The sequence below is a fragment of the Myodes glareolus genome, chromosome 5 (assembly GCF_982192425.1).
Source record: "Myodes glareolus chromosome 5, mMyoGla1.1, whole genome shotgun sequence".
Taxonomy (NCBI): domain Eukaryota; kingdom Metazoa; phylum Chordata; class Mammalia; order Rodentia; family Cricetidae; genus Myodes; species Myodes glareolus.
In genome coordinates this window covers 113,200,958-113,228,576 of record NC_142030.1, presented here as the reverse complement: position 1 = coordinate 113,228,576, position 27,619 = coordinate 113,200,958, and the positions used below count along the sequence as shown (strand labels likewise).

General features: G+C 38.0%; 1 protein-coding gene across 7 annotated transcripts in view; it reads right to left on the bottom strand.

The window, feature by feature from the left end:
- Positions 1-1,385: 1,385 nt before the first annotated feature.
- Relch (RAB11 binding and LisH domain, coiled-coil and HEAT repeat containing) overlaps positions 1,386-27,619 on the bottom strand; it is a 94,346-nt gene continuing 68,112 nt past the window's right edge. For 2 of the 7 annotated variants that reach the window (XM_048443853.3, XM_048443858.3), the window contains 10 exons: positions 25,970-26,049; positions 23,149-23,255; positions 21,662-21,761; positions 16,849-16,931; positions 15,998-16,061; positions 14,132-14,270; positions 10,764-10,880; positions 6,140-6,228; positions 5,534-5,604; positions 1,386-2,993 (listed from right to left, as the gene is read on the bottom strand). In XM_048443853.3, the coding sequence (XP_048299810.3) occupies positions 2,873-2,993; positions 5,534-5,604; positions 6,140-6,228; positions 10,764-10,880; positions 14,132-14,270; positions 15,998-16,061; positions 16,849-16,931; positions 21,662-21,761; positions 23,149-23,255; positions 25,970-26,049 (971 nt within the window). In that variant the 3' untranslated portion in view covers positions 1,386-2,872. Of the gene's footprint in view, positions 2,994-5,533; positions 5,605-6,139; positions 6,229-10,763; positions 10,881-14,131; positions 14,271-15,997; positions 16,062-16,260; positions 16,344-16,848; positions 16,932-21,661; positions 21,762-23,148; positions 23,256-25,969; positions 26,050-27,619 lie in introns of those variants that run through there. The other 5 variants (XM_048443854.3, XM_085688420.2, XM_085688421.2 and 2 more) reach the window with 5 other exon arrangements.

The window sequence follows — 27,619 nt, the reverse complement described above, 5'->3', positions numbered from 1 at the left end:
ATAGAAGACTGCTTTTTCGTTCCTGGCCACCCAGACCCAAATAACCGCACAGCAACTATATTAACTGCAACACTGTTTGGCCAATGGCTCAAGCACATTCCTAGTTAGCGCTTATGTCTTAAATTAACCCATTTCTATTAATCTATGTATCACCACAAGGCCATAGCATTACCTCATTTCTGTCTTGTTTTCTCAGTGGTTGGTTGGCTTCTTTCTCCTTAAGCAGCTACATGGTGTCTCCTTGACTCTGCCTACTCTCTTTCTATATCTGTTTGGATTTCCTGCCTGGCTTTACTCTGCTAAGCCATTGCCCAAGGCAGCTTTATTCATCAGCCAATAAAAGCAACACATATACAGATGGACATCCCACATCATCTCCCCTTTCCCCTAAAAAAAATTATTTAAATATATGGATCTATTAATAAAAATTATAACAGAAATATATTAGTCTATTCTCCCTACTTATGTATTTCATAACTATGAATTGAAAAATTATCATAAAAACTGTCCAAATCAAGTAGCTACATTTTTTTATTCTTGTAGTAACCCCTAAACAATAATCTTTAAAACTGTAGTCCCTGGTAAGTCAAACACTCTCCAGTGGAAGGCTACACATTCAAGACTGTATGGCAGCATCAACTGGACTGATGGGTTTATTAGAACTACCTGAACAAAAAAACAACCAAACAACAAACAACGCCCCACACCCCCAACAAATCAAACAAAAACCAACCAACAAACCAACCCAACAAAAAACAACCAAACCAAAAACCAACCAACAAAATCTAACCCAAAAAGCCAACCAACTGAACAAAAACTAACCAACCAAACAACCAATCAACCAAACAAAAACCCACAAGGGAGAATAGGGAAAGAGGGATGGATCTGGGATGACTTTGGAAATACATGATCAAAGCGCATTGTATGAAATTCTCAAAGAACTAATAAAATATTAAAAAAGAAATTATTTCCTTCCCCAAATAATATTATAATCAACAAAGCATTTACATTGCACTAGGTATTGTAAGCAATCTAAAAATGACTTACAGAACATGGAAGAATAATGTTAGGCTATAAACACCATGTCACATATATCTGCGCTGATTCTTGGAACGATCTCCAATTACTGGGGTTTCTGTATCTACTCATCTGTTAACACACAGACATATATTCCACTATAGCTCAAAGCTGTATAAACATTTTCTTTAGAATTATGTCTGAAATGTATTAGTTTTATATCACTACAATCCTTATTAGTAAAAGCAAACTAGAATAGGGAATTTATAGAGATTAGATTTCTAAAATATCAGATTATTTTCATGAAAAAATAATTTTTTATTTTATATGGATAGTGTTTCAAAATGAAAACAAAATATGCAACCAAAACAAGTATGCAAAACATTTTATTTATAACAGATCAACATTTTGACATGAAAGGTAGCCACTTTCAATTTCTCAGGAATGCCTAGAATCCAACAGTTCAGAAAGACTACTCAATAATTTCACTATAGGTAAAAGAAATAAATGGCTTTGCCTGTGGCAAATTATTTTATAAGCTTTGACTGTGTGGAAAAGCTAGCTTTCCCAGGAAGTGAATGTAGTCCAGGCGTATTAAAGCCAATTTATACAACAAATGAGAATCATCTATATGCATGAACTGTGTTTAAATGAGTTTTTTAATCAAAATAATTCATTCTTTAAAAAGGCCTGACATTACCCCCTAAAATCAGTCATCCCTTCCCTATGCTCTGAGTCACTGTGTAGACAACCATCCAGTTCCAGTGAGCTGCCCATCAACACACGAATGGGAGCAGCCCCTGAGTTTAAGGGACCAGTGGTGACTAAGCAGCACTAACTTACCCAATGTCACTTTCAGTTTAGAAGGGAAAGAGCAATCCCCAAAGGTCCTAAAGGTTTCAGTACTTCTCAGACAGGACGAAAGGTAAACTGCAAAGTTTAAGCATCTTAAATGTGTTACAGGAAGTAGGTATTACAGTTCAGACTTAAATTATATTTTCTTGTGTATTTCAACTTGGGGACAAACAATTATTAGCTCTTCTCAGTACATTTCTTTTTGAGCACTTCAGTCTGGTACAAACGCTGTGAAATTCTCCCTGGCTACCCCTCTCCATGCTCAAGTGCTGTTTTTCCTCGGGTAATTCAATTGTATGCTCTAAATGCTGGGAGACTAAACAGCACTTCAGGATTTTCAAGAGAGATGTGAAATGTTTTAAGTCTCATCATTGTCTACTTATTGTAGGAGCTGTCATTCAAATTCACCACAGCAGCCTCAGATACTGTGTGAAAGGAATGTATGTAATTCCTACAGAATACACAAACTCAAGTCCAAAAGGCACAGAGTAATGCTGGTGGCTCTTTCTAGTCAGTTAAGAAATAATAAAAAGTCTGCATTATTCTTTCATAATTTAAATACTTAAGTAATCTCCACTTTTATTATTTTATAACAATGACTTCAAATTTACATTATTTTAAGTACCACCGTAATAGCTTAGAGTATAATACAGATATTTGCGAGTATCCCATCCAAAAATAAAAACAAAACAAAACAAAACCAAAAACCCCTCTTCATTATACATATATATATTATATATAAAAGTTATTCTCAAAAATAAGAACATAGAATAGGGACTTGGTACAGATTCTTAAATCAAGTTTCTGTTACCACAGTTATAATTCCCAAACCAACAGATACACAGTAATAATCAAAAGCAGTGCAAATATCTTTGGAGGTTAGGATAAAATTATAACACAAGAACATAAGCTCAGGAAATAAACAGGTAAGCGCTTCAAGTACAAGGAGCCAGTCTGCTTGAGGTTCACTTTAGTGTTCGCTGGGGCTCCCTTCCTGTTTCTACTTCTTCCTCTGAAACACATTGGCCAGCATGGCACCTGAGGTTGTCAGCTGACCCATTTTGTTCAAAAACTTGGTCTTTGTGTCTTCACTCACTAAACTTGAGGCAATTGACATTGATCTAGAAAAGAAAATTTAAGATGAATGCAAAGCAACTAAAACTTTTGGTCACAGCACATGTGTGAAGGTCAGGAGAGCTGTGGTTTTCTCCTTCCACCACCGGGGTCATCAGACTTAAGAGGCAGGAGCCTTAAGCTGCTGAGCCACCTTGGGGGCTCTCCAGGTTTTCATCTGTTAGTAACAGATCATTACATTACAAAGGAAATGAAGATTTGTACAGAGGGATTTCCTGTGTCATCTGAGATTTGATATTTGACATGACAAGCAGCAGCAACAGTTACGATCATCTATGGTTGAGAACAGAATCTAGGCTCCACTCTCCTGCTGTGAAGTCTGGGGAAGTTGTCTGTCTATACCAGGAGCCTGCTTTGGAGGGCTCCTGGGGTTACACAGATGCACAGTGAAAGGGACATGACAGCATTCTCAAAGTCTTAGTAGTTAATGCTGTTCTTTTACTTGCATGCTTGGTCTTCTTTTGAGAAAGATCTCTCACTGGCCTGGGTCTTACTGATTTGGCTAGTCTGGCAGACACAAAACCCAAGGGATTCTCCTATCTCTACTGCCTTGGAGCTTGAATTATAAGAATGTACTACCATGTCCTTAAAAAACACAAACAAAACACAAAAACAGGGTGCTGGGGATTGAACTCAGGCCATCATGCTGCAAGGAGCTATCCTCCTCCTAGACTTATCAATTTTTTCTTTTAACTCTATTGCTTCATTCAATCTTTTTTTTGTTTTTGTTTTTTGTTTTTCAAGTCAGGGTTTCACTGTGTAGCCCTGGCTGCCCTGTAACTTGCTTTGTTGACTGGCCTTGAACTCACAGAGGTCCATTTGCTCTGCCTCCCAAGTACTGGGATTAAAGGTGTGTGCCACCACTGCTCAGCCACTTCATTCAGTTCTTACAGCCAGTCTGGAACACGGGTATTACCTATTCCCAAAATGAGCAAATTAAATCCCAGTGAGGTTTGCACTGTGATAACAATTCTATTCCCTTTCCGGACTGTGTGTCTGTGTTCTGAACAACTAGCTGCATTAACTTCAACGAAATGTCTTCAAATTAATTTCTTCTTTCCTTTACAGCAGCCTAGTGTGCAGGAAGTAAACACAATCTGAATGACTATGAAAGATGGCTTATTATCACACTGCTTAACAGGAAGAGAACCCTGATTAAGCACATTTTTTTTTAGTGCCCCAACAAGCGTCCTGCAACAGACAGGAAACCAGCTTACTGCCTTGTGGTTTTGATGAAGATGCTTTAGATCTTATAGGTTCCGTCTCCTTGTCTATAACACACAGCTTGCAATTTCTACTGTAAAATCCTACTGAGGATTAAATAAAGGAATGTGTATGAACAAATAAAGGTCAATGTGTGGCAAGGTGCAAGTGCTCAACTTGCCTCATTTTAGAATTAATTTATTTTTCAGATGGACATGGTGGTATACACTGGCAACCCAGCATGCAGGAGGCAGAGCCATGCTAAAACAGTGGAGTGGGTGGGTAAGCTCTCTTTTAATCATAGGAGGTTAAGAAAAGTTCCTAATACATTACAGAGGCAAAAGACTTATGTGTATGGCTTTAGGTGTATGCGCCTATTTGTATGTGCGAGAATTCATGATTGATGGAATGAGATGCGTATTTCAGCAGTCAGCCTCAAAGGAAATTATGCTTGAGCTTTACTTATGATTAGATGCTCAAAACCTTAATTCTTCACTGAAAATACAGTACATGAACCCATATATAAATTTTTCCCATTTTTGAATGTTCAACATTCTAACTTGAATTGAATCCATAATTTATTGAATCTTTGAATTCTATTAGTTTGGCTAGAACATCCCCACATGTGAAAACTCCTGTAACAAATTATAAGTCCTCCAGTAGCACAACAGAAACGTCTCTGGAGGCCTTTAAAGATTCCTAGGCTGGGGGTTGGAGCGATGACTCGGGGAGTGAAGCACCCGTCATCAAGTTCAGGACCACATGGTAGAGAGAGTAATGACTCCTGCAAGTCTTCCTCAGAGCGTCCCCTGTGTGCGCCTCTGATCCTGTGCCCCACTAACCACCCACACACACCCACACACAGACACACACACACACGCCCCATCTCTAGGAGCATATAATATTGAGAGGGAAGGTACAAAGACAGGGTAGAGATTTGAATCTTAAAGTCCCTAAGTTTTTCTCATGATTGGTTCAACACCTCAGAAAGAGCTGACTTGAATAGTTTCCTTCCTTCCTTCCTTCCTTCCTTCCTTCCTTCCTTCCTTCCTTCCTTCCTTCCTTCCTTCCGAGATTGGGTCTCACTATGTAGCCCTGGCTGTCCTTGACATCACTATGTAGACTAGCCTGGCATTGAACACGCAGAGATCTTCCTGCCTTTGCCTCTCAAGTGCTAGGATTAAAGGATGCCTGGTGAATAATTTTCTTCTCTTCCAAATAAGTGATTACACAACAACACAAAATAAAACATACCCTCAGATATCAAATTTAGACAGAGAAATTCAGGTTAACCAGAAGTCTTAAGAAAGAATAAATGTCTTACCCTTGAGGCTCTTGGACAGTCTTGTTTTCTACTTTTTGTTCACATTCTTTTATCATGGAACTTAAAATAACCTGATAAGAAAAGTCACTCTAGTGAGATACAGTTAACATCGTCAAATACTATGCTACAAATCACAGTCCAAGCCATTCTAAAAACCTGAAGAGGACAGAGTGTTAGGGACCCTGGGAAGAGACTGAGCCAAGGCTCTGGCATGCAAAAAAGTCTACATGCTGTCAGTGTGGAAGTCAGGAGCAGGTACAAAGAGCTGGAAGACACAGAGTTAGAAATAAGTGATAGGTAGGGAAAGAACTCAATTGAAGAAAGTTAGTGGTCAAAGATCGTTACATGTAACAGATAAAATATCCCATAGATATCTCCATATTAAATTCTTTTGTGTTATCCTTACTTTAGAGAATTATAGAGGCTCAAAATGTTAAAGAATTTGCTGCAGCATTACAATTAGTAAATGTATTCATAAAATAATGCCAAGCTAGACTAAGCAGTGTTACGCATGGTTGTCATAATAAGCCTCACACAGAGAGAAGAGAGTGAGTACAGGAAAAGGTGAATCCCGTGAACCTGGTGCTGCTAGGCACAGGCACTTACCTCATGTTCTGGAGATAGATGTTCCATGTCAGTCCGTAAACATCTGAGGCCGGGTAAAAAGTGATTTACCATTAAATCCTCTGAAATGACTGAGGAAAGAAAGTCAAGGAAAAGGAAAAAAAAAAAAAAAACCAAGCAGCATCCATCAGAGAAGAGATCACATAGAAAGAAGCCTCTTAGACAGTGCCTAGGTATAGCAGACACTCCAGTCAGGCTTCTTTTATAAATGGCGTCTTCGTGGAAAGGTTGATGCCAAGACCCACCCACCTAGGTATATTCTTACATATCTAAGTTGGTGCTATCTCTAACATTCCATAACTTTATTAAATAGCATACAGATAAAATAATGCATAGAACATTCAATCATGTGGGCAAGGAAAAGGTTCAGCTGGTAAGTGCTTGCTACACAAGCATGAGAACCTAACTTGCACCTCAGAACTTGGTGCAAAGGTATGCCTGCAATCCCACATTGGTGTGCCTACAATCCTACAAATGGTGTGACTACAATCCCACATTGGTGTGCCTACAACCCCACAATGCTGTGCCTACAATCCTACAATGGTGTGCCTACAATCCCACATTGGTGTGCCTACAATCCCACAATGCTGTACCTACAACCCTACAATGGTGTGTCTACAATCCTACAATGGTGTGTCTACAATCCTACAATGGTGTGCCTACAATGGTGTGTCTACAATCCCACATTGGTGTGCCTACAATCCCACATTGGTGTGCCTGCAATCCTACAATGGTGTGCCTACAATCCTAGCACCAGTGAGGTGGAGACAGCAGAAAACCTGGGAGACATACCGTCTTCAAAATTAAGGTGGAGAATTCCTGAGGAACAATGCCTGAGGTTGACCTCTGGCCTTCACATCACACACGCACTTGCACACATAAAAATATTTTCGTGACAGCTAAGCTGAAAGTTATGCAAAAAACTGATAAAGGCAAGTTGCTCATAACATTATTATTTTTAATGGTTGTAATAGATTTTCTAAATGCAAACATTTAGAAAAGGATGTATGTTCATTATCAGAAATGCTGAGGAGCCTCTTTAGAGACCCACTGTGCACTATGGATACGCTCTGCCTGAGGATGACGCTACCTGTTAACAGCAGACCTCATGCAAATGGCAGCAGAGCCAGGGACAGCACATTTGGATATGTCAGAGACCCACTGTGCGCTATGGATGTGCTCTGCCTGAGGATGACACTCACCTGTGACTGTAGACCTCATGCAAATGATCGGAAATGCTGAGGAGCCTCTTTAGAGACCCACTGTCTGCTATGGATATGCTCTGCCTGAGAATGACACTCACCTGTGACCAGCAGACCCCATGCAAACGGCAGCACAGCCAGGGACAACACCCTTGGATACGTTAGGTTAAGTAACTTGTCTAAGGCATACACATTTTTCCTGCTTCCTTTCTTTTTTAATTAAAATAATTTCATTTTGTGTGTGGATTTTTGCCTGCATGTGTGAGTGTGGACTACTTGTGTGCCTGGTGTCTGAGGAAGGCAGAAAGGGACATTAGACCCCTGGAACTTGAGCCATCACCTGGGTGCTAGGACTTGAACACGGACTGTCTGCAGAGTAGTCTGTGCACTAAACTAAGTTGTCTTTCCAGTCACGTGGGATTTTCAAGACAGCGTTTCTTGTGTAGTCCTGGCAGTCCTGGAACTCACTTTGCAGATCAGGATGGCCCTGAACTCACAGAGATCTGCTTGCCTCTGCCTCCACTGGGATAAAAGGTGTGCGCCACCACTGCCCAGCTAAAATGGCTTTCTGTTGGTCCAGAATGAATCACACAGCACATTCAGTTTACTTTAGGTCCTGGTCATCTTTGAATTTTAGTTGATTATCTCCACATTCAAAAGAATCGAAAACCCGGTGCATTTCGCAAGAAAATAAATTCATCTTATAAATTCACATTAATTCTGGAATATTCTTATTCTAGTTCTGGTTTAATATTGCATCATGTCCCAGTGAAAATGAAATAAATGAGTTCCTTTATTAAACTGGCTTAATTAAAAAAAATTACCATGAACTTCATTAGGAAAAAAAGGAATTATATTACCATTTCCTTGAAAATGGTTACAATGCTCATAAACAAAGCTCCTATAATGCATAAGTTATAAATTTAATAGGTATTAATGCGCATGGGGCCTGCGAGATGGCTCAGTGAGTAAAAGCACCCGTTCACAAACTGGAAGTGATCCAAGTTCCGTCTCTGACAGCGGCGTGAAGGTGGGAGAGAACAACTCCGGACACTTGTCCTCGGACCCCCACATGGTATGTGCTGTCATGCACATGCATGCACGTGCACACACACACACACACACACACACACACACACAGTTTAAAAATATACACGATACATTGGGCTGCAGTCTAATTATGATCCAGTCTTATATTCTAGATACTGGGAAAGTACCTCCGAGATGTAACTGTGGGTGACCTTTGGATAGCAGAGAGATATAAGGAAACATGGACATGGAGGCTCAGGACGGTTAGACTTACAGAAAATAGGGAAGTTATTTCTCTACTCACAATGGGGCCAGCCTTTTCCTCATAAAAATGAAACAACCTCTCAAGGACTGAACATTCACATACCATTCAGTCCTATCTGACTCTAAAACCACTTCTACCTTGGTAAATGGTCAAGTACCTGACTGCCAAGAGACGACATTCAGAGTTTCTCAAGATACTCCTGCTTTTTACATAGATTTATAATAAAGTTTCCTTCTAAACTAAGCCTGTCGCTGTCCATTTTAAATACACTCTGTGACCTTCTTTCTACATAACTCCCTTTAAGATTCCTCAATGTTACTGTCACCCAACATTAACCTCTGGCCCCCAGGTACACCCATATGCATTCATCCATCTCTTCCTGCCACACACCTTGTCAAATTTTCTCCTCACCTCTAAGCATCTACTCTCTAGCCTCAATAGCTTTTAATGTCCTTCAAGCTTGTCACAACATTCTGATTGGTTGTTAGGCCCATGTAACTTTCCTATGTCAGTTCTGGGCAATGGGACCTCATTAGTGACCACACTCTTGATTCAAGTAAGGTTCAAGTCATAGAGAACAGAGTACTTGATCAGGTATTACTCTAAGATGACTCTTCCCCTTCTTGTCCTGGCAAAGGCCTTTTGACTTCATTACTCCAGCAATGGTTTGTGCATACTGACACACTTGATAATTGTGTAAATGTCTATGTTCAAAATTTATGGAGCTAAAGTTGTGCTTAGACTTTTCCCTTTTCCTTCAGGCATATTCATTTATAAACTCCATTAGCTAATCTAGATTACACATGAGTTTTGCTTAACTTCTAACAAATACTTTCAGAGCTGAGTCTCTAATTCTCAGGCCATCACAGCTCTCCCGCCAGGGTCCTGTCACTTCTTCATAAGAAGAGTTCTCCTAGCAAACTCACAACAGCAGTTCCTCATTTGCTTCCTCTATCGTCTCGAAGTTAAAAATCCAACAAGATGGATCAGGAGGGTCAGTGACTTCTGCTTTTAGTGGAACAAAGTTTACACAGGAAATGGACACTTAAGTTATCAAACTAAATTATTAGATCCCCGCTGACTATCTAGCCTATGTTATAAAAAGCATGGCTTACACCATCCACATAAATAGATCATTTGTAATAAATCTTCAAAATAAAGTGAACTCATCAGTGCACCCAACTTTCTAAGTTTTAATTTCCAGAGCGCCTTACAGCTCCCCAACAGACAGCTTTTCCAACTTAATTTATTCTGAACAGAAGCAACCTCCATGGTTACTTTCCAATTTAAAAAGAGAAGTCCCAGGACTAAGAGCCTCTGTGGCACTCTGGAGCACAGTTACCCTCTCTGCTGAGGACCGTGATCTGTCGTACAACACAGAACCATAGTACTCTGAAACATTTCCTGTCACCTGGTTTCCCCTATGAATCACTAGGAGGCTTAATTACTTTTTTTTTGTGGGCCAAGATGATAATTCTCCCATTATTTGTCTAACATGCATTTCCATGGTTCTGTTGAGAATCCAGTCTTTCGACCTTCCCAATCTCTTAGTTCCCTTTCTTGAACTCTGCTGTCTTTTACTGAGAGCCAAGAGGCTTCTCTTCCTAGTTTCACTTTACTAAACATAGCATAGAGAGAACATTCAACAGGACAGTCAAAGCTTACGGTCCAGTTCAGTTTTGCTTGTAACTATGGAAATCAGAAGTTCTCACTGCAGTCTTCAAGTCTTACTTTAATCATTCAGAATCTAGTGGGCTGATATGGGCCTTGAGGATGTTTCTCTCCCAGCTGTTCCTAGAGATGACGACAGTGTTGGCCGTGGACTCCTCCAGAGAGTGACATTTCATAGTATTCCACTGTATACCAGAACATGAAAGCCTAACTTCATTCTGTCCGGCATTCTTGCTCACTCTACAGTGAAGTATCAAGGCTTTAAAAGTATACAACACAGAGGATTAAAAACGACCTTTAAAGACTATGAGATGGCTAGAGTAAAACAGGGACGGCAAGTTGAACCCAAACTTTCAAAAAGTCCACTCTGTTGTTATGCCTGGGTTTACTATACGGTGGGTTACACACAGTCAGCTACAGTTCAACACAGCAAGGATACAGCAACAGGACAGGGCACTGTAGGCTTCAAAAAGGTGGATTGCGATGTCCAGTCTTTTCGAATCTACAATTTGTAAGTTGTTCACCAAGGCTAATTTATGTAGATGTGGTATAACAACTGGAAAAGGAAAAAAGAAGTTGTTACATTTTATTCCAATCATGTGTACACAAACCTCATACTTTACAATGCACAATTATTATTATATTTATAAGATTTCATTTTAATACTGGATGCTTTCAAACATTTACCGCCATCCTCTGCTTGCTCTTTCTTATTAGGCAAGACTGTATGCTTTTTCAAATAAGTGATTTATGATTTGAGACAGAATATAACACTACCACCACTGTCTAGTTCCAAGGACTATTTACAAATGATCTCATCTCACCTCCCAATCTCCCCATGGAAAAACAATAAACAAATGAACCAAGACACAGCTTACATGCACTGTGATGTGGTCCTAGGCATATTTCCTTAATTATCACTGCTATTACATACAAGGTACATGCCTTTTCCCTTTTCAGCAATAAACTATTTTATTTCCTCACAATATCACAAGTATCTTCACTTTCTCAAAGTTTAACCCACTGTTAAAAAGCACTCTGAATTTCCAGTCACTGAAGCGACAGAACAGAGTGAAACTTCAAAGACAACTTCTGTAAGGTAGAAGCCATGGCCTAGGAAACAGTAAACAAGTGGTAACAGCAATCATCCTGGATGCTCATGATTTACTCTTACTAGGCAGAGACTCCCCAGAAAACCAGCTTTCTGCAGGAATGGCTTCAGAACCAGTGATTGTTATCTGGTTAGAGAATACACCCCTCTAGCAACTGTAGTGACCTCTTCTTTGTTTACACTGAGTCTGATGTAAAAGCATGTCTTCTGGAAGAACTGTTTCCTACACACACACAAAGACTGTGAGCACAGTTTTCATGCTTCTCACTAAATAATGACAAAACCCCCAACAAAACAACCAACAATGTCCATTTTGAGGGGTCTTTATTAAAATAAGTAACATAGACTTGGTAAGTCAGCTCACACGTATAATCCCAGAACTATATAGGTGAAGGGAGGGAGATTTAAAGTAGGCTATAGGAAGCCCCACTTAAAAAGAGAAAAATAAAAACAAGGCAACAAATAACAAAAACAAAACAAAAAACTCAAATCAAAAGAATAACAGTATCATTAAGAAGGGCTCTACAGACTGAAGAGAGTTAAGAACATTTGTTGCTCTTGCAGAGGACTCAGGTTTCATTCCCAACCCCCACTTGGTGGCCCACAATCAATCGCAATTCCACTTCCATTCAGGAGATCTAACAAGATGTCTAGCCTTCGTGTGCACTGTACACTTGTACACACACATGCAGGCAAACACTCTGAAAGTAGCTAGATATAAAGAACTAAAGAGTGTTCTAGAAAAACAATCAATGTTTAAGATAGAAGTAAGGGACTGTAGTGATGGTTCTGTAGTCAAAAGCACTTGCTGCTTATCTTGCAGAGGACGGGGACTTGGTTCCCAGAGTCCACATGGGGGCTCACAATCACTGGTAACTTCAGTTTCTGGGGTCTAGTGTCCCTTTCTGGCTTCCTCGGGTACCAGGCTCCCATGCAATGCAGATATACGTTTAGCCTCCCCCCCACAAACAAGGTTGAAAACAGATACAAGACTAAAAGATCTAATGAGAAATTGGGAAATAATAAGGGCTATTGAAAGAACTAATATTAGTTAAGGAACAGAGTGATAAATAATTATTTCTCTACTTTTTTTCTAAACACCCAAAGAGAACTAACTACTTATAAAGATGGATAGTTAAGAATATTGCATTCTTTCTGATATGGGCTTAATTTCGTCGTAAGTCCTATTTATAGATCTGACATTAAATTTTTCAAGGTGAAGCCTCTTGAACAAGAAAGTACTTCAAAGTGGGAAGATAAAAATTTTTTTCCCCTAAAAATATTTTCAGGAGACAATCAGACATCAGAGACAATAATTAACTGGATCTAGAGTCAACTAAAGCCTTCCTGAGCACCCCTTTCGGGACGACTGGGAGCAAACCAAATTCTGCTCTTTCCTATCACACAGTTCTTACACACTTAATAGGTAGGCACTGATTGTGTGAATAACACTCACATAGGAGGCCTACTTCTTAAAGTTCTTAAAAACTCTAAAGAGACATTGAAATACAGATAATGTTTGCTCTGAGAAATAACCCTTGGTCTAGAATAACTAAGGACAAAGTCTCCATGGACCCACGAAAACAGCTGGCTCTACTTTAAGCTCACGGCAATCCAGACAGTCTCCCCGGGAGTGTATTCAAACAGGCTACATAATGCTCTGTTTGGGGCTGAACACAACAAGATGGCATAGGCCAAAGACCCATCTTACTCACCACATTCCTTAAGTTTTTCTCTCCCTTAAAGAAACTACCGTGTCAGTGATGTCAGGCCATACATTCAGAGCTCTGACTAAAAGCACATGTAAATGTGGTGTTGTAACATTAGGACTATCTATAATTTCTGTTGGCTGGGTATACTCACCGGATGAAAAGAGACTATCCTGACAGTGTTGGGAAGTGCTACTGCCCTCAACAAGCCTTTCAGACACTGCACTTCAAATAATGCCTCACTTTTTTTTTTTTTGCTGAAATTCTGATTGTAAAACTGGTTTTAAAAAATCTTATTAGAGAATACAGTTTTTAGTAGAGACCAAACTGACTTAAGTGGCTAACCCTATGACCTTCTAGGAAGCATGCAAAATTGCTGACACTAAAAGCACAATAAAGTATCACAATGATCACAAATGTGCTTTGGGATAATGACGATGCCATCCCAAAAGTGTAACACACGCTGAGGACCAGAGCAAGGAGAATGTCTGAACTGGAGAAAAGGAGCGAGCAGAGCACTGTGCAGATCCAAACACTGACGTTGAAACAGCTGTGCACGAGGGCCGGCACGCCACGCCGGGAGGACTGTGAACTTCCTGAAAGAAGGTGACTGTGAGCACAAACACAGTCCTAAAGCTTTGATTAAGACAGTCTCTTAAACCAGGAAGCCTTTAATCCCAGCACTTGGGAGGCAGAGGCGGGTCAATTTCTGTGAGTTCAAGGCCAGGCTGGTCTACAAAGTGAGTTTCAGGACTGCCAGGGCTATTACAGAGAAACCCTGGTTCAAGAAAGAAAGAAAGTCTCTCAAGTAACTATAGGTGGGGAGCTACCCTTCCTGTTTTATTTGTAGTTGGTGTTGGGAACACAACAGGGATCAACTGAAGGGAAGTTTTTAGGAAGTGAGAAATGAAGAGCCAGCAAGGTTTTGGTGCCCAGACAAGCCCGTTGTGATGGCACAATGCAGGAACAGGTATAAAGGGGACTTACACTCATCTCGGAACCGGGGTTCTGCATTAGGCCCAACTCTGCCAAATGTTCTGATAATCTCTGTATGCAAAGAATGCTGGTCTTGGTACTGAGGATCTTCCAGAAAAGAAGCCAACTGCATCTTCACTCTTTCTAGCAACTTAAAATCAGATATAGATTATTAAAAACAGAGTAGTGCTGTTAGGGTGAACAATAAATAGAGTAAAAATCACCTTTCACAGTGGATTTATGCAGCAAAGCTATGATAGTGAAATCTTACTCAGAAAAGATCTCACTTACTGTTTGTGCAGTAATTCTTAATTTAGATTAACAAAATTAAAAACAAATGAAAAAAAAACCAAACCAACTATGTAAGGAAAGGCTGGTATGATTCTGACTTTGTATCTGAGTTCCGATTCTCACATCACAGCGTGAGCACCAATCGCCCTCCTCCTTAGCAGCACTGAGTCACCACTGACTGACACTTTAGTCACATTTCCTACACATCTTATTTTAGGACTTAAGGCCATGTTGAAATTCTGCCAAGACTGCAAGCGTTGCAGAAAGATGTGTTCTTTTTTCTGTTGCTTTGTCAGTGAAATACATAAAAGGGGAAAAATATTCTTTCTATAACTAAAATTAACTATTTATTATAAGAATCTTTAGAAATGAAATTCCATTGAATTTCTTATTTTGGTGAGCATACATGATTTATTTTCTAATCCACAAGATTTTTTCCATATGTCTAGTATGACAAAAAGAAAAAATTCAGATGCTCATCTTTTTTTTTTTAAGTTTTTCAAGACAGGGTTTCTCTGTGTAATAGTCCTAGATGTCCTGGAACTTGTAGATCAGGATGGCCTTGAACTCAAAGAGATCCACCTGCTTCTGTCTGTGCTGGGATTAAAGACATGTGCCACCACCGACAGCCTAACATCATCTTGATACATTTTTTTTAAGGTGTTTTATTTTATGGGTATGACTGTTTCCATGTATGTATATATGTATGTGCACCATGAGTGCACCTGGTGCCTGGAGAGATCAGAAGAGGACATCTTATTTCTCGAAACTGGAGTCATGGATGGTTGTGAGTCTCTATGTGGGTGCTGGAACCAAACCCAGGCCCTTTGCTGGAACAGCGAGTACTCTTACTACTGAGACATCTTTTTAGTATCTCCAGAAGGGTGCTATATTTAATGTTCCAGTTAGGCATAAAACATAAAAACCTTGGAATAAAACCAGTTTTAGAATCAAAATCATCTTTAAAGAGGAAAAGCTTGTTAAAACCTCAAGCAGGCAAGGTAGGGTTTATGGCGGTACAAGCTACAAGAGCTACAGAACCTATTAGAGGATTTTACAATGTAACATCAATGGACGTTGTCAGGCTACAGCTGCCCTCTCTACTTCATTTGTAAAAGTGAGACAGCTTTGTTTTGCAATGTTTTGTGACAAAATACATCTTCAAACTAGCAATCAAAAACGTATGCTGGGCATGGTGATGTACACCTATAATTCCAGCACTTGGGCGGCAGAAGCAGGCAGATCTCTGTGAGTGCAAGGACTGCTTGGTCTATGTAAGTAGTACCAGACCAGCCAAGAGTATTCAGTAAGACTGCATTAAAAAACAAAACAAAACAGAAAAAGATTGTATACAGATTGGCTTATATCCAGCTAGGCTATAGTTAATTTTTTAATTGAAAAAACTAATACAGAAATGAAACAGTTTCTTAGAATAAACATTAGTTTAGGTTATGGTGCTTTTAAATATTATCTTCCTCTGATCAATAATTAAGAAACACCATTAATTTACAATGTTCTCTAGATCCAACTTCAGAAATATCTCATCATCACCAGCACAGAGGTAATAAGCAAATGTCCATTTCCTACCTCTCTCTGAATAACTGTTTCCATAATAGTGCCAAACGCTGGGATTGTGGCAATCCTAACAGAGCTGTTAGAAATCAAAAAGGAAGGAGACTGAGACTTCCCTGAGAGACAACAGGATCATCATTAACATATGTATCAAAATAAGCACAAGGTAGAAATCCCGCATTAGTCTAGCAATGACAGTTAAACTTTTAAAGAGCAGACCAAGAAGAATGCTCAATAAGATAGGCAGGATAACTCAAGGTCACAGTCTGTGAACTCACAATTCAGGATCACCGGACAAGGTAACAAGGGCCGGAGCAACCCGCTTGTCAACTAATGCTTCACTCATGCCTCGAAGAGTCAGCTGTAAACCAGTCAACATGCAATAAAAAATGGTTTGGTAAACTGGAATGAGAACTGGGTTAGCTGTGACTGAGGATGGGCAGGCAGACTCCCTGGTCTTTCTTGCTTTAGTCATCCACATGAGACATTAAAATGTTAAGCCTTTGGTTCATGCCACTACACTCCCTGGCAACAACCTGTTAGTGAAATTAGCAGAGCATCCTTTCTTGGCTTAGCAGAAATAGTCCATCAGCTTGCTTTGGTTTTGAAAGTGTTCCTTGATTATTAATGCAAATACTTTTTTCTCTTATGGCCTCCAAATTAGGCTTATTTTGAGGCTGACTTAAAAAAACAGCCCCAACAATGTACTAATAGCGATGTGATAAAGTTTCAAATCAAGTAAGGATATGACCTGCTATGACTATTTTCAAGAGATTCTGCAGTGATTGTTAGCAGCATGATGGTTATTTCTTGACAGGCACATTTAGAAAGGAATGCTGGACATAGAAGGCAGGGCCAACACTTACATTTCAGGGTCACTGGAGAGAGTAATGAGAGCAGGAACAACCCTCTGAGCTACCAGAGTCTCATTCACCCCCTTCACCAACAGCTGATTGGTCAGCACAGGGGGTATTCACAGGTGGTGCATGAAAGCAAACAGTGTGCCATGGGAAGAATAAAGGAACAAAGAGAGAAAAAGAGAAAACACAAAAGCAAAACCAAAATTAGAAGCAAAGCAAATACTGCTACTAGAGTGCTTACCAAGGCAGAGAGGGCTTAGGAGGAAAGAAAGCTTAAATTGCCTAGCAGTTCACAAAAAGAGACTTGTCACCAACTGAATGGCAGTTTGTCCTTTAGGTCAAAGACTACATTCAATTCCCATCTTCAGTTAAAATATAATGTAAAGGAAAAACTGACTTTTTCTTTTTGGTTTTATTGAATCAAGGGTCTCACTCTGTAGTTCTGGCTGGTGCTAACTCACTATGAAGGCTGGCTTCAAACTTAATAGAGATCCACATGCCTCTGCCTCCCTTGGGCTGGGATTAAAGGCTTGCATCACTATAGCTCTTATAAAAATAGCTAGAAAAGAAACACATATTGTATTAACAATATAACTAGCTAAAATTATTAAAAGTCAACTGGGTATGATTTTATTATGATCACCAAAGAACAAATATGCCTTTAATGGCTTGTAGCCATCAACTGCTTCTGACTTTCTACAGTGAGGACATTGAAGTCTACATAAACTCCCAACCTTATCACAGAGTCTTATTATCTGAGCAATAAAATATACTTCAACATAATATCTTAGAATGTTAGACCTGGAAATCAGCTCTGGGTTCAAATTCCAGCTCTCACCCACTATTAGACACATAGCCTTGGATGAATTACAGAATAAACTAGTTTGCTCATCTGAAAATGCTGAGTTTCTCATCCAACTCAAAGGACAAGTGTACTATTAATTTGCAAGCAAGAAATATTGTACAAGGTAAAGATATGCATACAAGAGATGAGTTTAGCTATTATAATTTTTATGAAAAGAAACTATTTAAAATTTGGTAGTTTACCTCTAATTGTGTTTTTGCTTTCTAATTTTCTAAAAGCTTACATAATTTTTAGAGTAAATATGATGACCAGAACCAATGTGTTTCTCTAACAGTCATTAAAATATTTTTGTTATAAACCAATACCAACTTTGTAAACAAGAGGGTAGTAGAGTATCCATTTTGTTTTTGTATAGAATATCCATCCCCTGTCCCCAGCTTCAGAATGTAAGCATAAATTATTACTAAATCCTAATCAATCTGTTTACTAGTAGTAGTTCTCCTCTGATCAGAGTTCTTATGGACTTTCCATAGCCAAATTGCCATGCTGCATGCATTGACACTCTTCTTACAAAGTATGAGAAGCTTAGCTGATGTCATGTGAAGATATTTATTTCTGCAATAATCTGTTATCATTTATCAACACATTCATTCCAGAACTGATTTTGGCATTCTGAGACAATTTATTAAATGCCTACATAATTAGAGAAAAATGACAAAGACATTTTGTTTTCATATTAATGTTACTATGTTCAGGCAGGAAGAACTAGAACGAGGAGTTAAAATTGTTTGTTATTGTAAGAAGGCTGAACTTTGAATGAACAAGGCCTAACTTGATGCCTGCTGTCTTGAGTCTACTGAAAGCGGGTGATTTAGAGGATAAATTAATCTCTCACTGCTCTAGAATCCTTAAGGTAATTACAAAAAAAAAGGCTAAAAAAATTAGTTGATAAATTTAAGAGTTATCAATTAATAGACATTTTACAGACTGTATGTATCCTTTGATCTTTATGTCTGGTAAGGCACATACAAACATTATCAAAGTTTAGCAGATGAAGAAACGGAGACTTATAGAAAAGAAATGATTTTTGTCCAGGGTTTTGGAGTCGAAAGTAGAACCAGACAATGAACTGACTCATTCCTATCTGTCTTAACTGATGTCTGTGCTTTCTCTGAGTTATGGTCTAATGGTACAGTTCAATTACTTCATGATTAACTTACTAGCTATGTCAAGTTCTCTTCTATAATCTGTCACTCTAGGTCACTAACATGAGAGTCACTAAGCTTCCCCTATAAAAGAATGTCATTCATTTTCTTCTTCAAAAGGTAAGACACAGTCTCTTGTTTAATATCAGGAACAAAATAAACCCATTGGGTTTCTCCTTGTCCTGCTATCTAAAAATAAAGCTAAATTTGTGCTAAATTCCAGAAAATATTTCAAATTATGTTCCGAGCATACCCATTTCTCACTTGTATCATTTTATTCTGTTGTTTTACTTTTAAGGTAAGCTCTCAGGTAGTCCCAGTTGGCCTTGAACTCACTATGCACTGAAGAATGCTTTTGATCCCCTTGCCTGACTTCTGCACCACCAACCCCAAGCCCATGTAGTCCTGGGAGAGAACACAGAACCCCAGGCATGCTAGGCAAGCACTGTAGTAATGGAATCATACCCTCACCACAGCCCTACTACCACTTTTATAAAAGGAAAAAAAAATGATTTTAAATGCCCTTATTTCTTATGGTTTTATTTTTAATTTACTCATTTTGAAGGAAGCAGGCATAATTCTAAATTATAAAACATTAATATAAAAGACATCTCATGAATCAAACATAATTATTGGTAGATTATTTCCTTCAAATAAGGATTACTGACAGTAAAATTGTACCCTAAATAAGAGTAAACTATATTTCAATGCTAATCCATCTGTCTACCTGGCACTCCTTAAATTCATAATTGACTTGAAAAAAAATTTTAAATTATTATCAAACTAGACTCAGAAGTTCCAAATCAAATGAAATGACACTGACGATGGAGTAGACACAGGCACAGTGTTCAGACAAGCACTGACAGCAAGCACAGGAACCAAAGGCCACATACCAGGCGACACAGAAACAAAACCAAATGTGAAAAGGGGGCAGGTTATTATTTATTTGAAGAGTTTGCATTCACACGATGCATATGTATGTATTAGAACTTAGCAGTCAAGAGAAAGAAGTAAGTTTTCAGGCCTTAGAGTAAAACTGCATGAAGAGAGTCTTAATGAAGGCCTTTGAAAGGCTCCATTCTTCCCTAGGCAGAGGCAAACAAAGAAACTCATCTTTCATGGTAAGGCTTGCTTTTTAGCACACTGAATAATCAAAGTTATTAAACCAAGAAGGAACTTGTACAGATTAAAAAATATCAAAATTACTCTGGCATTGATCTCAACAAATAATTCTTGATTACAGCTGTTCTTAAAAACAAAACAGGACAAAACTTTCAGTTTCCTTGTCAAGTGAATTTTTGTTTAGGCTTGATCAATCTAATTCAGATAGTTATTGAAAATTATAGAAAGCAAATATTTTAAATATGTGAAATATTCTATCCTTACAATTGAAATTTATCTTCAATTGTAGAGAAATTCTTTAATTCAGGAAGATTGAATTAATTTCTCTCAAAAACATTGTAAGTTCTACTCCCTTATCAAGGAGATATTTGCAACTGAGACCTGGCTGGGCGCGGGCAGACAAGTCTTCTCCAACGGAATATCACTGGACATTTATCAACCGTGGGCAGGCTAACACCCAAGAGTAATTGGTCAACAAAAAACAGACTTTCTGTTGTTTTTTGAACACTTTTTTGCTTTGGGTTCTTTTTTTTTTTTTTTTTATTTTTCTTGTCTTATTGATTTTTTTTAAACCTTGTTTTAATTTTTAAGTTTTTGTTTTGTTGGCTTTTTAAAATTTTATTGTTGAAAAAGAAAGAACATTAAGTTGGTCAGGCAGGAGGTGAGGAGGGTTTGGGGAAGAGGAAAGTATTACCGAAGTATAGTGTGTGAAAAATAACTTAAAGATTAAATTCAAAAAAAGAATCGCAGGCATAAAGGGACAATTTTAGTTTAGATAAATCTATGTTCCTTATAGTTTTATGATTTTGTGAAATAATAGCACAAATTAGAAAAAACAGAGACATGATAGCTAACATTTATTACAGCTCATATGTTCAATGCCCTATTAAGGGCCTTACAGTAGTAACTTACTGAACACTAACAAAATTCATTCGAATACGATACTTTATATCTTTATATCTTCATTTTGTAGATGAGGAAACTTAAGGTACAGACAAGTGCAACAATTAACAAAGTAATTAACAAAGTTGGTGGAAGAGATGGAAACTGAACCCAGGCAGCCTGGCTCTATGGCAAGAATCAACAGTATCACACTAAACCAATCGACAACTTCAAGTTCTAAAAATAAGTACATATGTCTATGGTATAAAGTGCTGTCTGATGGGTAAACTTTCAGTTATCATAGGAGACAGCAAGTGAATAAACTCTAGGTACATCATAGAACAATTTGTAGGCAGTTAACGACTAAAGGTCCCATTCCAGATATGATATGTGAAATGAATACTAAAATTTCAAATAACTATATTTTATTACTATTAATGAGTATTACAACTTAAGTCATACCCTATACCGAGCAGTCATTTACCTCAGTAAATAGGAAAGGACACTCAGAAAGACTTAATAGGATGGAATTCAAATAATGTTTAACAGAGAAATGAAACTGAAAATAACATTTAAAGAACCAATAAGGCTAGAAAACATTCTTCAATTTGCCAAGGCTAAAGTTCTGCCCCATCACACAGTTCACAACTAGATAGTATTCAATGTCATATATATATGATTTATGTATATATATATATATATATATATCTCACACACATATACATGACACTTAAAACTTAAAAGAGAACTTTCCCTTTCCAAAGGAAATCACGAATAGCACCAAGAGAACTGAACGTTAGCCTACCTCAAACATCCTCGCAGCAGTACACCTGACAAGTGCGGAAGTATGGACAACACCGTACCACAACACAGTCAGCAACAGTTCGTGATAGGCTGGATTTGCCCTGCAAAAAAATGACGACCTTACGATCAATGTCATATGCTTAACTGATGCATTGAAAATCACTATCTATGTGTGTATACATTTGTTACATATATACATACTAATGATAAAACACTGGCAGATAAAACACAGATAAAACTTATAATGAAACATAAGTTAATTACATCACAGCTAATATCTCACACAAGGCACTTTATGTAAATGTAAACCATATCCAAAATTACACTCCTCTAAGCATTTATAATTGTCACAGAAATTCTAACCTATTTCATAGCATGAAAATTAAAATCACAAATAAAATAGGAATGGTGGCTCATCCCTATAGACAGAACATAGAAGGTGAAAGCCAAAGGACTGCAAACTCCAGGACATTCTGCACAGTGGTGCCCAGGTCTATTAAAAACTGAATAAGCAATAACCCTGTTTTGTCACACGGTTGGGAAGATGTTATTACTAATAAATCCACCTCCTAGTGGCTCTGGCCGGTATCTCAGCTGCTCAGGAGGTAGGTAGAAGGATTACCAGTTCAAAGGCAGCCTGAGCTAGAGAAGGAGCTCACGGTCTGTTGGGGTAACAAAGTGAAACTCTGTGTGGCCAAACAGAAAATAAATAAATAATGAAATAATGAAATAGATAAAGAGGCTGGGGTTACAGTTTAGTGGGAGAGCATTTGTCTGGCATGTGTATGGGCCCAGATTTAATTTCTAGTACCACAGAGAGTGACTGAGATATATGCACTTCAGTCACCATAACTTGTGATTAAAGCAGGACAAACAGGTCACAGAAAACTGAATAAGGAATCCATGATACTAGCTCTCAATTGAGGTTTCTTTCCATTTCTGGGAAACAACTTTTTAAACTCTGCACTTGATTATATTGTTTTTACCAGCTTCAAAGAAAGTATCAGTCTGTACCTTCAATCTCATTTAAAAAAAAAAAAGAACAACCCACAACACATCAACTACAAAATATTTAAGAATATTCAAATAAGCAAAACCAAAACCAAGTCAAAATGTAAAATCTTAACTCTTAAAAACAATGGTGATGTGGTTAGTTTAAAACACCATTCATTTAATGCATCCATACACCTTAAAAAGATTCATATACCTTATAGTACCTTCTTCTCTAGTTGCTGAAGCATGTGATAGCCCTTTTCCTCCCCTTTATGGAAACCACTGCCCTGCTTCAATGCGGATGGGGGTTCTTCACCTGCTTTTAAGCCCTTAGAGAGTATTTTCCACTGCTATCATTTAGGGCGTCCCTTCTTTTATTGAGTCTTAGTTTTTTGACTCTTACATCTTTTTATTTGATATGTTTTTACAAAAAACAAAACCCCAAAAACCAACAACAAAAAACCCCCCAAAACCTGTAAGCTATTTTGTGTTTACCCAAGTTCCACAAAAGAGGCCTTCAGGCTGTCAAGAGGAGCATGAGACAGGGAAAGCAGCGTCATTACATCTTCTAAGAAGCCAACTAGCAGCTTTCGGTCCTCTTCCTACAGAGGAAAAATATTGACAATCAATTTGCAATTAAGTAGAACTAAATGACATAATTCCCTATTTTTAATTAGAAAGGATTACCACATACTGGGAAGAGCCACCTTGAAAGCTATATTCTGCAAACAGTCTGGTTTGTGATGAAGAAAAACTACTAATGTTTTCAGTCCTTATTCAATGAATCATTACTTTCATAATAACTTTATTAAGAAATAGACAACCTGTTAGATTAGAGTTAAAAACTTTGCATGTTTAACTAATCTGAAAGCATAAGGAAAAGGAATCTGATATTCTCCCAGGAAATAAACACACAAGTTAAGGTCAAACTTTCAAAAGGGATAAAAATGGCTTCTGGACACAGTCTAAGTCCTGGTTAGTTTTTTGTTTGTTTTTGTCAGTTTGACACAAGTTAGAGTTGTCTGGGAAGAGAGAACCTCAATTGATAAAACCATCTCTGTCACATTGCTTGATGATTCATGAGAGGGCAGGGCCACAACTGGGCAGGCGGTCCTGGCTGCATAAGGTTGAGCAGGCCATGGACAGCAAGACTTAAGCAATATTCCAAGGTCTCTGTTTCAGTTCCTGCCTTGGTTTCCCTCAAAGATGGACTATGACTGGGCATGTAAACCCAACAAACCCTTTTCTCACTACATGGCTTTTGGTCATGGCCTTTATCATAATAAAGACTAAGTAACCAACAGAAACTAATGAGGATACCTACTATAAAATCAAACAATAGAATTCCAAGTGAGTATGGATTCTTTCGAGTTTTTAACATTTACTAAAATTATTTCCCATTTTAAATATCAAATCAAATAATATTTCTTTATATATGTAGGTTAGAAATGTGTGTGTGTGTGTGTGTGTGTGTGTGCATGCACGCATGAGACACCAGGTCTAGTGCATGGTGGACAAGTGCACTAACATGGAGCTATATCACTGGACCTCAAGATAGTCTTTGTTTCCAAATAAAACTACAGACTGTGGTTTAACCTAACACAAATAGTACCTAGCAAGGAGAACTATTAACTGCTAGTCTGTGCTTTCTGAAATGAGCAACCCTAGTAATCTCTGATTATTACCTCAATTTAGTAAATGTTCTGTGATGGAAAAGCTCTTATCATTGTAGAAATAAAAATACATTGGGTTTCAGAGTCACTCCAGAGATAGGTTCTTATCAAAATATCTTAAGTTTGTTTTGAAGTCCTACTATATGCAATACCTTGGATCTGGTAATTTATCATGCTTTAAAATAATATAGTTAAAAATCAAACCTCTAACAAAACTGTGAAGTTAAAAAGAGAGAAAACAAGCTGGGTTGTGGTAGTTCATGTCTTTAATCCCAGCACTTGGGAGGTAGAGACAGGCGGATCTCAGTGAGTTCGAGGCCAGCCTGGTCTACAAAGTGAGTTCCAGTACAGCCAGGACTGTTACACAGAGAAACCCTGGGAAACAAAACAAAACAAAAACCAAACCAAACCAAACCAAACCAACCAAACAAAAAAACAAACAATAAAGAGAGAAAACATCAATATTTGATACCACACTGATGCAATTTGCAAATCAAATGGAGAATAGTATCTCACTATTGTTTACAGTGATGTTTGGACAACATAATTCATCTCTATTTTCATCTCTAATCTCAGGAATACTAGAGACTGTCAATGTTCTAAGACTGAAAATATTCTACACAGACATTGAATATCTGTGTTAAGACATCACAGAAATTCATTGAGAGAAGCTTTAAGGAATATTTGCTACTTAGATAGCTGGTACTCATGGTACAGCAGTGAGTTTTAACGCTGTGACATCACTTTAATATGCTTAGAAGAAAGGTGCAATAAATATCAAGTGCTACTCTTAGAATTCAAGGTCAAAGAAGCTAGGTATTCATGGATGCACACTCAGAAAACCATCAGTAAAAGCACGTGTCTTCCTTCTTGTGTCTCACTTTCTAATGTGTCTTAACATGGCTCATGCTATTTCCTTAAAGCAAGAGTGAGTATTGTGGCCGTCTCCTGTTCCACCCTTAACTCACTTTCCTGAACCCAGGCTGGGCTGTTGACTTATTACATTACCGTAGAAGTAATGTACCGATTCTGGGACTAACTCTTAGTCTAGCACATTCTGCTTTCATAGCAATGCTTTGAATCATCAGGTCAGGTAATGGGAGATGGATGGATAGAGGTCCCGTCACACGGGTGGTGAAGCTCAGTCACCCTTGTCAAAGCTCCACCAACAGGCCCACAGCAAGACCAGCACAAGTTAGATTAGCTGTGTCCTGACTGGAGAATCATAAACAAATACATGGTTTATAATTAATAAAGATACTATGTCTGGGGTAGTTTAATATATAGCAATAATTAAGAAAAATGAAGTATTATTAAAGGGTACCTTGGTAAAAACAATATAGTTTCTACTGCATTTTTAAATTTTCTAATATATCAGATAAGCCATTTAACCAATACAGGAAAAACATCATAAAAAAAAAAGAAATTCCACTAATTAAACATAATCTAATATAAATTAAATCTATTTGTTAAATTGGTACTTTACTTGGAGACTTATTTGAATATGCTCCTCACTTCAAAACATTTATTGAAAATGATCAAAACTCTTTTTTGCTTTTCTTTTAGGCCTGATCCCAGCAAACAAACATCAGGACTTTCTAAGGAGAAGGCCCCTTTCCTGGAGAGGAGGACTTGTCTCTTACCTGAGTGTAACAGGTGAGGACCCCTGTGGCATAAATGGGGACTGTAGCTTTAGTGAGGACCCCATTTCCTGCTGAGGAATCTAAAATTATTAAAATATTTTTAAAAGTTTTAGTATACTTTAAGTGTAAAGACAAAAGTGGTAACAACTGCATTAAAAGCACAGCTATTGACGGGGTTGTCTGGGCAGCCCTTTGGGGAAGGCACATCCTAATCTGTCAATCACAACTTACTGAAGCGGCATTAGCACACACACACATTTCTGGTAGATGAGAAAAGAATTTAGTAACAAAACTGAGATCTTAACTCCTATTTCCAGAATCAAAACCCGCAAATGCTTTCTTTAAGGGCCTCTCATGTATCTACTAGCCAAGATAAAGCACACAGATATATGTTAGTTAACCTGTTCTGGCTCAGGGCATCTACTGTAGGTTTTCAGACAGACAGTGTCCTGAAAATTTCATGGAGGAGGAGGAGGCAAGAGAATCCAACCACAAGTGTGACCTAAGACTACTCCCTGAGAGTTTTGGTCTACAAATATTATGATAAAGTAAGACTTAGAAAGAAAAATTCTACATACCTCTACGATAAGGAGGTAAATTATTTATAGTACTAATAGTTCATATACTGATCATTACATACTGCTTTAAGTGGTTTGTTTCTATGCCCTTAAGTGTTTTGATTTTGTTATTGTACAGATATTTTTATATAACTAATTTATTTTCAGTGCTGAATACAAAGAAATTGAATTGAAAAGATAATTCAACAATTGGACATGACTTCAACAACAACAAAATCATCATTAGCTCGCATTTAAAGTTTATTTTGCTGGTAAAAGTAACATTTTCTTGGGAGGAAAACTGATGTTAGCCAACACAACAACGGTATCAGAGAATTAAATCTAAGGTTGGAGTAAGTGAGATACAGACTGCAAAAATGGGGCTGAATCATTTCCTTTCTGGACAAGTAAACATCCACAGTTAACTAGTGATTTTATCATCAGAATTAGTACATACCTCAAACATAACACATCAACAATTAGGCAACTATTAAAAGTAATTCTGGAACTGATGTTTTCAGACTTAATTCATTAAGGACACTAGAAACGTAATCTTCTACACACTAAATCACATCTTAATAAAGTATAATCCTTAATGGTGGGATTTTAGTTACAGAATTACCTATGCATTCAAGAGCTATCAAGTATAAGTTGCTATATATTCAACTTAATATTTTCTATAATTTATTCTTAAAAATGAAAAAATAGATAGGCTTACATGATGTGCACATGCTCATTTTCTCAGGCCAGTGACGCTGGCCTAGAGTGATGCTGTGCCTGCACTGTTTAAGACACATGGGTGCAAATGACCAACACAAAGTCTCTTCACACAGGACCTAGATAGTATCGTTACATTTTCAGCTTCATTTAACAAACATTGCATACCCTTCATTGTTTTCCATTGTAATTTTAATGCTGCTTCTTTTGCAAGCTGAAGTACTTTGAGTTCATCAAAGCACACTCTAAGGCTTAAAAGCAACTGGTTTGAGAAGTTTGACCTTAGTAGGTTGAATCAAGAAGATGTCACATAGTTGTTGAAGGAGAAGGACACCAGAAGCTTACAGGTAAGCCACAGCCTCATGGCGATACAGAG